Below are 13,420 nucleotides of genomic sequence, written 5' to 3' on the forward strand. Positions count from 1 at the left end.
GGCCCTGCCTTTAGCGCTGAAGTTTTTGCCCGAAGAACCACGTAAGGCCTTCTTTGAGGTGGGTGGGAGCAGGGCGAATCATCATCATCAATCGTATTTATTGAGTGCTTACTGTGTGCAGAGCACTGTACTAAGCGCTTGGGAAGTACAAGTTGGCAACATACAGAGACAGTCCCTACCCAGCAGTGGGCTCACGGTCTAAAAGGGGGAGACCGAGAACAAAACCAAACATACTAACCAAATAAAATAAATAGAATAGATATGTACAAGTAAAATAAATAAATAAATAAATAGAGTAATAAATATGTACAAACATATATACAGAATCCTAAAACAGAGCAGGCTCACTTGGGCGGGGAAGGCTGCCCAGCTTTTATTTATTCCTGGTGTCCAGTCAGATGCTCTGGTCACTTGGATGTAAAAGCGTTCTACACATGAAATTCTCACAGGCACTTCAATCAATCAGTCAATCGTATTTATTGAGCGCTTACTGTGCGCAGAGCACTGTACTGAGCGCTTGGGAAGTGCAAGTTGGCAACATATAGAGACAGTCCCTACCCAGCAGTGGGCTCACAGTCTAAAAGGGGGAGACCGAGAACGAAACCAAACATACTAACCAAATAAAATAAATAGAATAGATATGTACAAGTAAAATAAATAAATAAATAAATAAATAAATAGAGTAATAAATATGTGCAAACATATATACAGAATCCTAAAACAGAGCAGGCTCACTTGGGCGGGGAAGGCTGCCCAGCTTTTATCTGTTCCTGGTGTCCAGTCAGATGCTCTGGTCACTTGGATGTAAAAGCGTTCTACACATGAAATTCTCACAGGCACTTCAATCAATCAGTCAATCGTATTTATTGAGCGCTTACTGTGGGCAGAGCACTGTACTGAACGCTTGGGAAGTACGAGTTGGCAACATATAAAGACAGTCCCTACCCGACAGTGGGCTCACAGTCTAAAAGGGGGAGACTGAGAACGAAACCAAACATACTAACCAAATAAAATAAATAGAATAGATATGTACAAGTAAAATAAATAAATAAATCCCCTGCCTGCCAACTGGTTTGTGGCACCCCGTGTCTCACCACAGACCCCAGGCAGAAACTCCTCACCCTGGGCTTCAAGGCTGTCCATCACCTCGCCCCCTCCTACCTCACCTCCCTTCTCTCCTTCTACTGCCCAGCCCGCACCCTCCGCTCCTCCACCGCTAATCTCCTCACTGTACCTCGTTCTCGCCTGTCCCGCCATCGACCCCCGGCCCACGTCATCCCCCGGGCCTGGAATGCCCCCAATCCCTCTGCCCATCCGCCAAGCTAGCTCTCTTCCTCCCTTCAAGGCCCTACTGAGAGCTCACCTCCTCCAGGAGGCCTTCCCAGACTGAGCCCCTTCCTTCCTCTCCCCCTCGTCCCCCTCCATCCCCCCCATCTTACCTCCTTCCCTTCCCCACAGCACCTGTATATATGTATATATGGTTGTACATATTTATTACTCTATTTATTTATTTATTTATTTTACTTGTACATTTCTATCCTATTTATTTTATTTTGTTGGTATGTTTGGTTCTGTTCTCTGCCTCCCCCTTTTAGACTGTGAGCCCACTGTTGGGTAGGGACTGTCTCTATGTGTTGCCAATTTGTACTTCCCAAGCACTTAGTACAGTGCTCTGCACATAGTAAGCGCTCAATAAATACGATTGATTGATTGATTGATTGCTGAGAGGTAGGGGAGAGTGCCAGCCACACTGCCCCAACCACCGTCAGCGAGTTAACCGTTTCTGCGGGATGCTCACGGTGCTGCTTCTCTCAGGACTGACCCAGCAGTATCAGGGCCCATCCTACCACCAACGCTCCCAGGCAGCTCTTCCTCCTGGTTTGGCATCGCAGCATCAGGAAACTGGGAGGTGGGAGGTGGGAGGTAAGAGAAAAAATTAGTAGCTCACTGGAAAGGCAGCAGGACCTGTGACAAGGACTAGGTTGGGGTTTGGAAGCAGCTGCTGCTCCTGCTGCCTGCTGGCTAGGCAGACCATAGATGATGTTTGGTTTTACGTGATAATCGACAAATCCCAGCAGAGCATGTTGGTGTCTTTAAAGGGAGGTTAGTCAGTCAGTGGAATTTATTGAGCGTCTTAACTCTGTGCAGAGCACTATTCTAAGCGCTTGGGAGAGACTATTCTTTTTATCATCAATCACCATCAATCGTATTTATTGAGCGCTTACTATGTGCAGAGCACTGTACTAAGCGCTTGGGAAGTACAAATTGGCAGCGGGGGCCATTGGAATCGGTCAGCTGACAACGTTTCCCTCTGACGTAACCCGACTGGTCATTTTGCAGCCTGGCATCGGGCTGGTTCGGGTATTGGATGGCATCGGCTATTTTATGCCCTCTGATTCTGCGGTGGGTCCAGGGAAGGGGGGTGATCAAAGCTCATTATCTGTTTTGTTCTTGTGAGGCTAGCTGTGTACCATTTCAGAACTATCATCATCATCATCAATCGTATTTATTGAGCGCTTACTATGTGCAGAGCACTGTACTAAGCGCTTGGGAAGTACAAATTGGCAACATATAGAGACAGTCCCTACCCAACAGTGGGCTCACAGTCTAAAAGACTATATCTTAGCTAACTATATCTTAGCTAATAAGCTCTCTTTAGGTGCCAGGGTTTTTAATAGTTGTCAGGAGGTGGGGGCCGGGAGATGGAATGACTGGCTCACGCTGGCGTGGATCCTTTAGGTCAGGGGCAACCCATTATCAGGAAGGTATCACCGAGGATGGGTTGGACATCTAGGGCTTAGGGAGTGTCTGTTGGGCTGACAGATGGACAACCTTTCGGTCCTTTAAGCACGACCTCCGAAAGACAAAGAACTGCATTTTTGTAAGCGATTTTAATAGCTCTCATCCATCTTTCAAATTAATTACAATAACCTTGTGGGCTTAGGTGTTGCATTAGGATTTCATTAAAACAAAGACCTTATGCAGTGTACGGTGAATTTGGAAGCAGTTTCTGTGACTTAGTTTCCATCTATCTTGGGATACTGGAGTTCGAGTAGTTGTTAACCTTGGAAACTAATTACATTTGCCTAGGTCCCACTGGGCTGCTGTCCTAAAAATGTATATCAACCCGCAGTGTTATTGGGGAAAGGACTGGTGTAGATGAAACTCTCTTTGATTTGTGTGGTTTTAAATAGAATTAATGAGTGCCCACTGGGTAAATAGAACTTCATTAGGCACTTTAGAAAGGAGGCAAAATTTAGATGAGATATGGGCCTTACCCAAGGAGATTACTGTCTAAGGGACTTAAAAAGCTGGAAACCAAGTTTTGGTTTGGGTTCATTTGGTGTCCTCTTCTCCACCTCTCAAAAACTTGTGATTGAATGTGTATCCAGCATTTTTAAAAGCTACAAATAACACGATAAGACTTCCCAAGCCCACTCATAATAATAATAATGATGGCATTTGTTAAGCGCTTACTATGTGCAAAGCACTGTTCTCAGCTGCTGGATGGTAACACTGCAGCTTCAGGTATGGGCAGTAGTGTGAGATTCTTTGATCTCTCCACTGGTTTTAAAACAAAATGATACTACTGTCATGCTGGGGCAAAAAAAAAAATTCTCAGCCCTTTTTCAATTTTTTTTTTCTTTAATAAACCGGCCTGGCCTCCCTCTGGGAGAAACAGTGGAGTGAATGAAATGAAACTGCCCACGTAAGATGAGTAGCAACTTTATCCCAAAAAGTGGCCTTTGGTTTTCTAACTCTTAGCCAGTTTCCTCTCCACGATGAGTATTCTCTTTAGTCCGGTAGGTAACTTGTAGACCTTTTGAAAGCCTAAATATATTAGGCCAACCGATTCTGTTTTGCCACATGTGTTGATGCCCTCAAAGTATTCTAGCAGATTAGTGAGGTGTTTTTAGCCCCCGACTGAAACCCCAAAATACTGTTGTTGGGTTTTTTTTAAGGGCTTTTTGATCCTCAAGGTAATTATAGATTCTAACAATTTTCCAGGTAGAGGAATGAGGCATACAGTCTATAATTCTGAGCAACACCTCTGGAATCTTTTCTACAGATGAGGGCTCCATTAGCAATCCACCAACCCTCCAGTCCAGTGACCGTTGGTTTCACCAGGAGTTATCAGCCGTCCCCTCCAAATTCTTCTAGAGCTCTCGGACGTATCTTACCCAGGCCTAGTGATGTGTTTACGCTTAGTTTATTAAGCTAGTCCAAAACAGTCTGAGGCTTCCTCTGTTTGCTCCAGTTCCTCTGACCCATCTGCTACCAAAAAAAAAAAGTGAACAAAAGCATTCATTGAACCTCTTGACTAACTCCTTTTCCTCCCTGAGGGCATTGTTCCTCCCACAGTCTCAAGTGGCCCCACCGATTCCCTAGCTTGGTTTCCAACTTGGGGTATAATTTGAAGACTCTTGTATTATTAGTTTTGGCATCCCTTGCAAGGGACTCTTTTAAAGTCCTCTTCGGTTACACCTGACCGCCCATCGCTGTTTCCAACATCCACATGGGTGATCTTTCCATTTTTGAAAAGAGGCGACCACCAGAATAAAGATCGCCGACACCAGGAGGACTGAGGCACCGGGGCACGCTGAAATTCAGAGAAGTCTCCGCTTTCTTGGGGACTCGCGGACTCATGATCATCTTTTATGTGCTCTGTAGATCCTGAACCTCACCCAGGCCCTGAAGGATGGGAAGAGTCCCATACAGCTCGTGCAGATGCCTCGAGTGGTCGTGGAGCGAAGTCAGAGCGGGAGCCAGGGCCGGATCGTCCAGCTGAGCAATTCCAGCGCCTTCACTCAGACTGTCCATTGCAGGAAACCTTTCTTTTCCTCCTGGTAGTGGACCCGTGGGCCGAAGAAAGGAACCGCTGTCTGGAATTCAGCCATCTGTTGATTTCAGACTTTTGCAATAACGTAGACCTGCTGTAGCCCGCGAGCTCCAACTGCCAAAACCTCAGAGACCTGAAATCTTTAGACAGTTTGATGTTGAATGTAATCGAAGTTTACAGTTTTTGTGCCCCAAAATGGTGACTTCTCTGTCAGGGAATAAGCAAGGACCTATTGTCAATATCGTATTTTTCTAAGGTAAATATTTTATTGTGGGTCATTACTACTTTAAAGGGAAAGTTTACAGTTTACATTTGCTGAAATGACTGTAATCGCTTCGGAGTATAAAGTGGAAAAATGAGAGGTTTATTGCTGAGTGAATTCAAGAACAGAGCATACAAGAACACGCAGCTTCACTTTGCTGTTTCTTTTTTCATCCGCTCTGAGCGAAGGAGTACGCAGGTTAAATTGCCTCTGGTAATGAAAGGGTCTTTGAGACCGCCTCTGCCTGACGTTAGCCTGAGGGGCTTTGGTAACCTTGGTTTATTCTGCTGTGAGAGAAAAGAGCTGCCCTCTCTGAAAATTGAAAGATATTCCTCAGAGGAATTATTTTGTGATGGGAGATAGCACAAACCACTCCTTTGGTGCTTGTTTGGGGACTGTATCCTCTGTTCGGAGAAGCAGCGCAAGAATAATTGAAAGAGTGGTTAATACACAGTCCTCTATACTCAGAGATCCCCCCGACACACGTTTTTCTGGAAATTCTTTGTTTTTATGTTTCTGCCGGGACTCATTCCTCTCAGTCTGGCCCGACCCCAGCCCGATTCTGCTGTCATCAGCTATTGCCGTTGGCATCCACTCGAACAATTTCGACTTCTTATTGCGGGAGCCCCTTTCCTCAATCGCTGGGTGTCTTCTTCCCGCTGGACAGCAGGCCTGCCCTGGGGAGTTCACCCCTTCTCTGATCTTCCTCCCTGAGATGGATGCAGCATTTGCCCACCTCTTTCCGTCCCCTCTGCTTAGTTCATCGAGGCAGCAGAAGGGTGGGATAACAGGCTCCGTGAGGCGTGGACCCTTCCGTTTCCTTCTGAGCTTGGGTCTGCCTTGCTTAGCTCTGCCAGCACTGGCCAAGGCCCTGCGGGGAGAGCCTGAGGCCGGCCGAGCGGCCTTCCGCGGCCCGGAGAGAAGAGGGCTGGGGGCTGAGCTATGGGGTTCCGTGGGGAGGGGACTCTGGTCTCGGCCTCACAAAGGGAAGGACCAGGGTCCTCTCCCCCATGACTGACAGCTTCAGGGACTCAGGTTGAACTACCGATGCCGCGGGACGGAAGGAGAGGCGGGCCAGGGAGCGTTGGTCAGTGGTGATCTGTGTTAGAGATGAGTGGAGATGGCCCGCGTGGGCCACACTCATGGTGGAAAAGAGGCTTGGGCGCAGCAGGGTGTGGGGGCTGCTGTTTTGCCGTGGCTGCAGGGCTGGGCTCTCGTCCCCCCGGGGTGGGGTGGGAGGGCTGGAGAGGGCAAGAGCTCCTTCCTGGTCCAGCTGGGTAGCAGTGGTGGGGAGAGGGGAAGGCCGGCCGGGCCTGCGTTGACAACCCACCGTGCGGTCATTGGGAGAGAGAAGCGGAGAACCGATGGCTTCCGGCCAACTCTGCATGCTTTACTTGGAAGAGCATCCAAACGTGACTCCCTTTTTTCTTTCTGAGGTAAAGAAATCATCAGGAGGACATGTGGGGACTGCTTATGTTTTACCGACCAGCACCAAAGATCCCCCCCATCTTGCGCACTGGGTACTTGAACACTGAAGTAGTTAGTAAGGGTTCCTTCCTATTCATTGCACGAACCTACTCATTCACCAAAAGGAAAAGTGGAAAGTAAACCACACTCCACAATGGGCATCACCACTGGGCTTGGAGGCCTTAAAGTTGCAAACTGAAATCCTATACTACACTCTAATCGCCACAATCACTTGTTTAGACCTTCAAAAGTTGAGACCTTCAAAAGTTGGGGCCAAAAGGAAATGCACTTTTCTGATGAGAATCAAGTACAACAGCCTCTTCAGTTTTTCCAAATGCTTGTGTTTTATCGTTCCCCCAAATATTTGAGAACTTCTGAATTGCCGCTGTGCTGCTGCTCTCGGTCTGTGGACAAATGTTTTCGGTCAACTGGTCAAGCCTTAAAAGTAATGTGCCGTACATTGTTTTCTAGTTTTTTTAAATTGACTAGATTGGAGTAAACCAATCACTTTTTTTAAGCATTCCAGTTTGTTTAAATATTTTGTCAAAACTTTGTAAATGAATATATTTAATATATCAGATATGATCAACTTAACGTGGCAAATATATCTTTAAAAACCTACATATTGCCTCCCGTTTTCTGAACTGTGTGTGGATGGGCTAAACTGTTGGCGGAGGGTTTAGACTAGAATCATGTGTGTAGCATTGCCGGCCATTACACTGCCACTGACCCCTCCAGATAGGGCGTGTCTCCTGTAACCTCCATTATTTATAGTTTTGTGGGGGTTTTTTTAATTTTGATTTTTTTTAAGGTTTCTAAGCATCATCAATCATCTCTCTCGCTCCATCTCTCCATCCCTCCATCATCATCTCTCGCCCCATCCCTTCTCTCCTCCTTAACTTCCATCTTCAACCGCTCCCTCTCCACTGGTTCCTTCCCCTCTGCCTTCAAACATGCCCATGTCTCTCCCATCCTAAAAAAACCCTCTCTTGACCCCACCTCACCTTCTAGTTATCGTCCCATATCCCTCCTACCATTCCTTTCCAAACTCCTTGAACGAGTTGTCTACACTCGCTGCCTAGAATTCCTCAACAACAACTCTCTCCTCGACCCCCTCCAGTCTGGCTTCCATCCCCTACATTCCACGGAAACTGCCCTCTCAAAGGTCACCAATGACCTCCTGCTTGCCAAATCCAACGGCTCCTACTCTGTCCTAATCCTCCTCGACCTCTCAGCTGCCTTTGACACTGTGGACCACCCCCTACTTCTCAACCCGCTATCTGACCTTGGCTTCACAGACTCCGTCCTCTCCTGGTTCTCCTCTTACCTCTCCGGTCGTTCTTTCTCGTCTCTTTTGCAGGCTCCTCCTCCCCCTCCCATTCTCTCACTGTGGGGCTTCCCCAAGGTTCAGTGCTTGGTCCCCTTCTGTTCTCGATCTACACGCACTCCCTTGGTGACCTCATTCACTCCCACGGCTTCAACTATCATCTCTACGCTGGTGACACCCAGATCTACATCTCTGTCCCTGCTCTCTCTCCCTCCCTCCAGGCTCGCATCTCCTCCTGCCTTCAGGACATCTCCATCTGGATGTCCGCCCGCCACCTAAAGCTCAACATGTCGAAGACTGAACTCCTTGTCTTCCCTCCCAAACCTTGCCCTCTCCCTGACTTTCCCATCTCTGTTGACGGCACTACCATCCTTCCCGTCTCACAAGCCCGCAACCTTGGTGTCATCCTCGACTCCGCTCTCTCATTCACCCCTCACATCCAGGCTGTCACCAAAACCTGCCGGTCTCAGCTCCGCAACATTGCCAAGATCCGCCCTTTCCTCTCTATCCAAACCGCTACCCTGCTCGTTCAAGCTCTCATCCTATCCCGTCTGGACTACTGTATCAGCCTTCTCTCTGATCTCCCATCCTCGTGTCTCTCTCCACTTCAATCCATACTTCATGCTGCTGCCCGGATTATCTTTGTCCAGAAACGCTCTGGGCATATTACTCCCCTCCTCAAAAATCTCCAGTGGCTACCAATCAATCTGCGCATCAGGCAGAAACTCCTCACCCTGGGCTTCAAGGCTGTCCATCACCTCGCCCCCTCCTACCTCACCTCCCTTCTCTCCTTCTACTGCCCAGCCCGCACCCTCCGCTCCTCCGCCGCTAATCTCCTCACCGTACCTCGCTCTCGCCTGTCCCACCGTCGACCCCCGGCCCACGTCCTCCCCCGGGCCTGGAATGCCCTCCCTCTGCCCCTCCGCCAGGCTAGCTCTCTTCCTCCCTTCAAGGCCCTGCTGAGAGCTCACCTCCTCCAGGAGGCCTTCCCAGACTGAGCCCCTTCGTTCCTCTCCCCCTCGTCCCCCTCTCCATCCCCCCATCTTACCTCCTTCCCTTCCCCACAGCACCTGTATATATGGATATATGGTTGTACATATTTATTACTCTATTTATTTTACTTGTACATTTCTTTCCTATTTATTTTATTTTGTTGGTATGTTTGGTTCTGTTCTCTGTCTCCCCCTTTTAGACTGTGAGCCCACTGGTGGGTAGGGACTGTCTCTATGTGTTGCCAATTTGTACTTCCCAAGCGCTTAGTACAGTGCTCTGCACATAGTAAGCGCTCAATAAATACGATTGATTGATCAGGTTGTCCCACTTGGGGCTCACAGTCTTCATCCCCATTTTCCAGATGAGGGAACTGAGGCACAGAGGAGTTAAGTGGCATGCCCAAAGTCACACAGCGGACAAGTGGCGGAGCTGGGATTTGAACCCATGACCTCTGACTCCAAAGCCTGGGTTCTTTTTCACTAAGCCATTATTATATGGTAATAATAATAATAATAATGATGGAATTTATTAAGTGCTTACTATGTGCAAAGCACTGTTCTAGGCACTGGGGAGGTTACAAGGTGATCAGGTTGTCCCATGTAGAACTCACAGTATTAATCCCCATTTTACAGTTGAGGTAACTGAGGCACAGAGAAGTTGAGTGACTTGCCCAAAGTCACACAGCTGACAATTGGCAGACATGGGATTTGAACCCATGATCTCTGACTCCAAAGCCCAGGTTCCTTCCACTGAACCATGCTGCTTCTCTCCCAAGTGCTCTCTCCCAAGTGCTTAGTACAAGGCTCTGCACACAGTAAGTGCTCAATAAATACGATTGATTGATTGACTGATTGATTGATTGATTGATTGATGACTGAATGAATGAGGTTCCTGGCCTTCGGAGGAACCTCTGAAGACGTCTGTCTCCCCCTTTTAGACTGTGAGCCTACTGTTGGGTAGGGACTGTCTCTATATGTTGCCAACTTGTACTTCCCAAGCGCTTAGTACAGTGCTCTGCACGCAGTAAGCGCTCAATAAATACGATTGATTGATTGATTGATTGACTGTCTCTATATGTTTCCAACTTGTACTTCCCAAGCGCTTAGTCCAGTGCTCTGCACACAGTAAGCGCTCGATAAATACGATTGATTGATTGATTGATTGACTGTCTCTATATGTTGCCAACTTGTACTTCCCAAGTGCTTAGTAGCGTGGCTCAGTGGAAAGAGCCCGGGCTTTGGAGTCAGAGGCCATGGGTTCAAATTCCGCCTCTGCCACATGTCTGCTGTGTGACCTTGGTCAAGTCACTTAACTTCTCTGAGCCTCAGTTCCCTCATCTGTAAAACGGGGATTAAGACTGTGAGCCCCACGTGGGACAACCTGATCACCTTGTAACCTCCCCAGCGCTTAGAATAGTGCTTTGCACATAGTAAGCGCTTAACAAATGCCATCATTATTATTAGTAGTAGTAGTACAGTGCTCTGCACACAGTAAGCGCTCAATAAATATGATTGATTGATTGATTGATTTGGAGCTGGAGAGACGGGACGGCAGGGGTTTGGGTCCCAGACTAAGCCCCCTCATCCTCAGCTCTCCCTCCCTTTACTCTTCATTCATTCATTTATTCGTTCATTCATTCATTCATTCATTCGTTCATTCATTCATTCATTCAATCGTATTTATTGAGCGCTTACTGTGTGCAGAGCACTGGACTAAGCGCTTGGGAAGTCCAAGTGGGCAACAGATAGAGACGGTCCCTACCCAACAGCGGGCTCACAGGCTAGAAGGGGGAGACAGACAACAAAACAAATAGACAGGTGTCAATAGTGCTTAGTACAGTGCTCTGAACACAGTAAGGGCTCAAGAAATACGATTGAATGAATGAATGAACCTCCCCAGCTTCCTCATGGGAGTAAGCTGTGTGACCTTGGGCAAGTCACTTAACTTCTCTGGGCCTCAGTTACCTCATCTGTAAAATGGGGATTAAGACTGTGAGCCCCACGTGGGACAACCTGATCACCTTGTATCCCCCCAGCGCTTAGAACAGAGCTTTGCACATAGTAAGTGCTTAATAAATGCCATTATTATTATTATTATTATTATTATTATTAAGTTGGTGGAGCCCCACGTGGGACAACCAAGCTTCAGCTTCAGAGCTGAAGCTTCAGAGAAGCAGCGTGGCTCAGCGGAAAGAGCCCGGGCTTTGGAGTCAGAGGTCATGAGTTCAAATCCTGGCTCCACCAATTGTCAGCTGTGTGACTTTGGGCAAGTCCCTTAACTTCTCTGGGCCCCAGTTACCTCATCTGTAAAATGGGGATGAAGACTGTGAGCCCCACGTGGGACAAACTGATCACCTTGTAACTCCCCAGTGCTTAGAACAGTGCTTTGCACATAGTAAGTGCTTAACAAATACCATTATTATTAACCTGATTACCTTATATCCCCCCAGGGCTTAGAACAGTGCTTTGCACATAGTAAGCGCTTAACAAATACCATCACTATAGAGAAGCAGCGTGGCTCAGTGGAAAGAGCCTGGGCTTGGCAGTCAGAGGTCGTGGGTTCTAATCCTGACTCCGCCACTTGTCTCCTGTGTGATGTTGGGCAAGTCACTTCACTTCTCTGGGCCTCAGTGACCTCATCTGTAAAATGGGGATTAAAACTGTGAGCCCCACGTGGGACAACGTGATCACCTTGTATACCGCCCATTGCTTAGAACAATGCTTTGCACATAGTAAGCACTTAACAAATACCATCATTATAGAGAAGCAGCGTGGCTCAGTGGAAAGAGCCTGGGCTTGGGAGTCAGAGGTTGTGGGTTCTAATCCCGGCCCCGCCACTTATGAGCTGTGTGACTTTGGGCAAGTCACTTCACTTTCCAGCGCTTAGAACAGTGTTTTGCACATAGCAAGTGCTTAACAAATACCATTATCATTACTATTATTATTCTCTGGGCCAAGGTGACCTCATCTGTAAAATGGGGATGAAGACTGTGAGCTCCACGTGGGACAACCTGACCACCCTGTAACCTCCCAGCGCTTAGAACAGTGCTTTGCACATAGTGAGTGCTTAACAAATACCATCATTATTAGTAAACGCGCAAGAAATACACCTGACACCAGTCTCCACATTTTGTTTTGTCGTCTGACTCTTGTCCTCTGACTAGTAAGTGCTTAACAAATACCATTATCATTACTATTATTATTCTCTGGGCCAAGGTGACCTCATCTGTAAAATGGGGATGAAGACTGTGAGCTCCACGTGGGACAACCTGACCACCTTGTAACCTCCCAGCGCTTAGAACAGTGCTTTGCACATAGTAAGCGCTTAACAAATACCACCATTATTAGTAAGCACACAAGAAATACACCTGACACCAGTCTCCACGTTTTGTTTTGTCGTCTGTCTCCCCCTTCGAGACTGTGAGCCCGTTGTTGGGTCGGGACCGTCTTTATATGTTGCCGACTTGGCCTTGCCAAGCACTTAGTACAGTGCTCTGCACACAGTAAGCGCTCAATAAATACGATTGAATGAATCCCTTCAAATCCCTGCTGAGAGCTCACCTCCTCCAGGAGGCCTTCCCAGACTGAGCCCCCTCGTTCCTCTCCCCCTCCCCGTCCCCCCGCTCTACCTCCTTTCCCCTCGCCACAGCACCTGTATATATGTTTGTACAGATTTATTACTCTATTTTAATTGTACATATTTACTATTCTATTTTATTTTGTTAATAAGTTTTGTTTTGTTGTCTGTCTCCCCCTTCTAGACTGTGAGCCCATTGTTGGGTAGGGACCGTCTCTAGATGTTGCCAACTTGTACTTCCCAAGCGCTTAGTACAGTGCTCTGCACACAGTAAGCGCTCAATAAATGCGACTGAATGAATGAATGAACGCCTTTGGGCAAGTCACTTCACTTCTCTGTGCCTCAGTTCCCTCATCTGTAAAAATGGGGATGAAGACTGTGAGCCCCGCCATGGGACAACCTGATCGCCTCGTAACCTCCCCAGTGCTTAGAACAGTGCTTTGCACATAGTAAGTGCTTAACAAAGCAGCGTGGCTCAGTGGAAAGAACCCGGGATTTGGAGCCAGAGATCATGGGTTCGAATCCCGACTCCACCACATGTATGCTGTGTGACCTTGGGCAAGTCACTTAACTTCTCTGAGCCTCAGTTATCTCATTTGTAAAATTCATTCATTCATTCAATCGTCTTTATTGAGCGCTTACTGTGCGCAGAGCACTGTACAAAGCGCTTGGGAAGTACAAGTTAGCAACATATAGAGACGGTCCCTCGTCTGTAAAATTCATTCATTCATTCAATCGTCTTTATTGAGTGCTTACTGTCTGCAGAGCACTGTACTAAGCGCTTGGGAAGTACAAGTTAGCAACGTCTAGAGACGGTCCCTACCTAACAGCGGGCTCACAGTCTAGAAGGGGGAGACGGACAGCAAAACAAAACATATTAAGAAAATCAAATAAATAGAATAAATATGTACAAGTAAAATAAATAACTAGAGTAATACATATGTACAAACATATA

The 13,420-nt window shown here is 47.3% G+C and overlaps 1 protein-coding gene across 2 annotated transcripts in view; it reads left to right on the forward strand.

Moving 5' to 3' along the window:
• Positions 1-7,190, forward strand: part of PI4K2B (phosphatidylinositol 4-kinase type 2 beta) — a 29,718-nt gene extending 22,528 nt beyond the window's left edge. For both annotated transcript variants that reach the window (XM_038752363.1, XM_038752364.1), the window contains exon 10: positions 4,672-7,190. In XM_038752363.1, the coding sequence (XP_038608291.1) occupies positions 4,672-4,851 (180 nt within the window). In that variant the 3' untranslated portion in view covers positions 4,852-7,190. The remainder of the gene's footprint in view (positions 1-4,671) is intronic.
• Positions 7,191-13,420: the final 6,230 nt, after the last annotated feature.

Source organism: Tachyglossus aculeatus, chromosome 10 (genome assembly GCF_015852505.1).
Source record: "Tachyglossus aculeatus isolate mTacAcu1 chromosome 10, mTacAcu1.pri, whole genome shotgun sequence".
Taxonomy (NCBI): domain Eukaryota; kingdom Metazoa; phylum Chordata; class Mammalia; order Monotremata; family Tachyglossidae; genus Tachyglossus; species Tachyglossus aculeatus.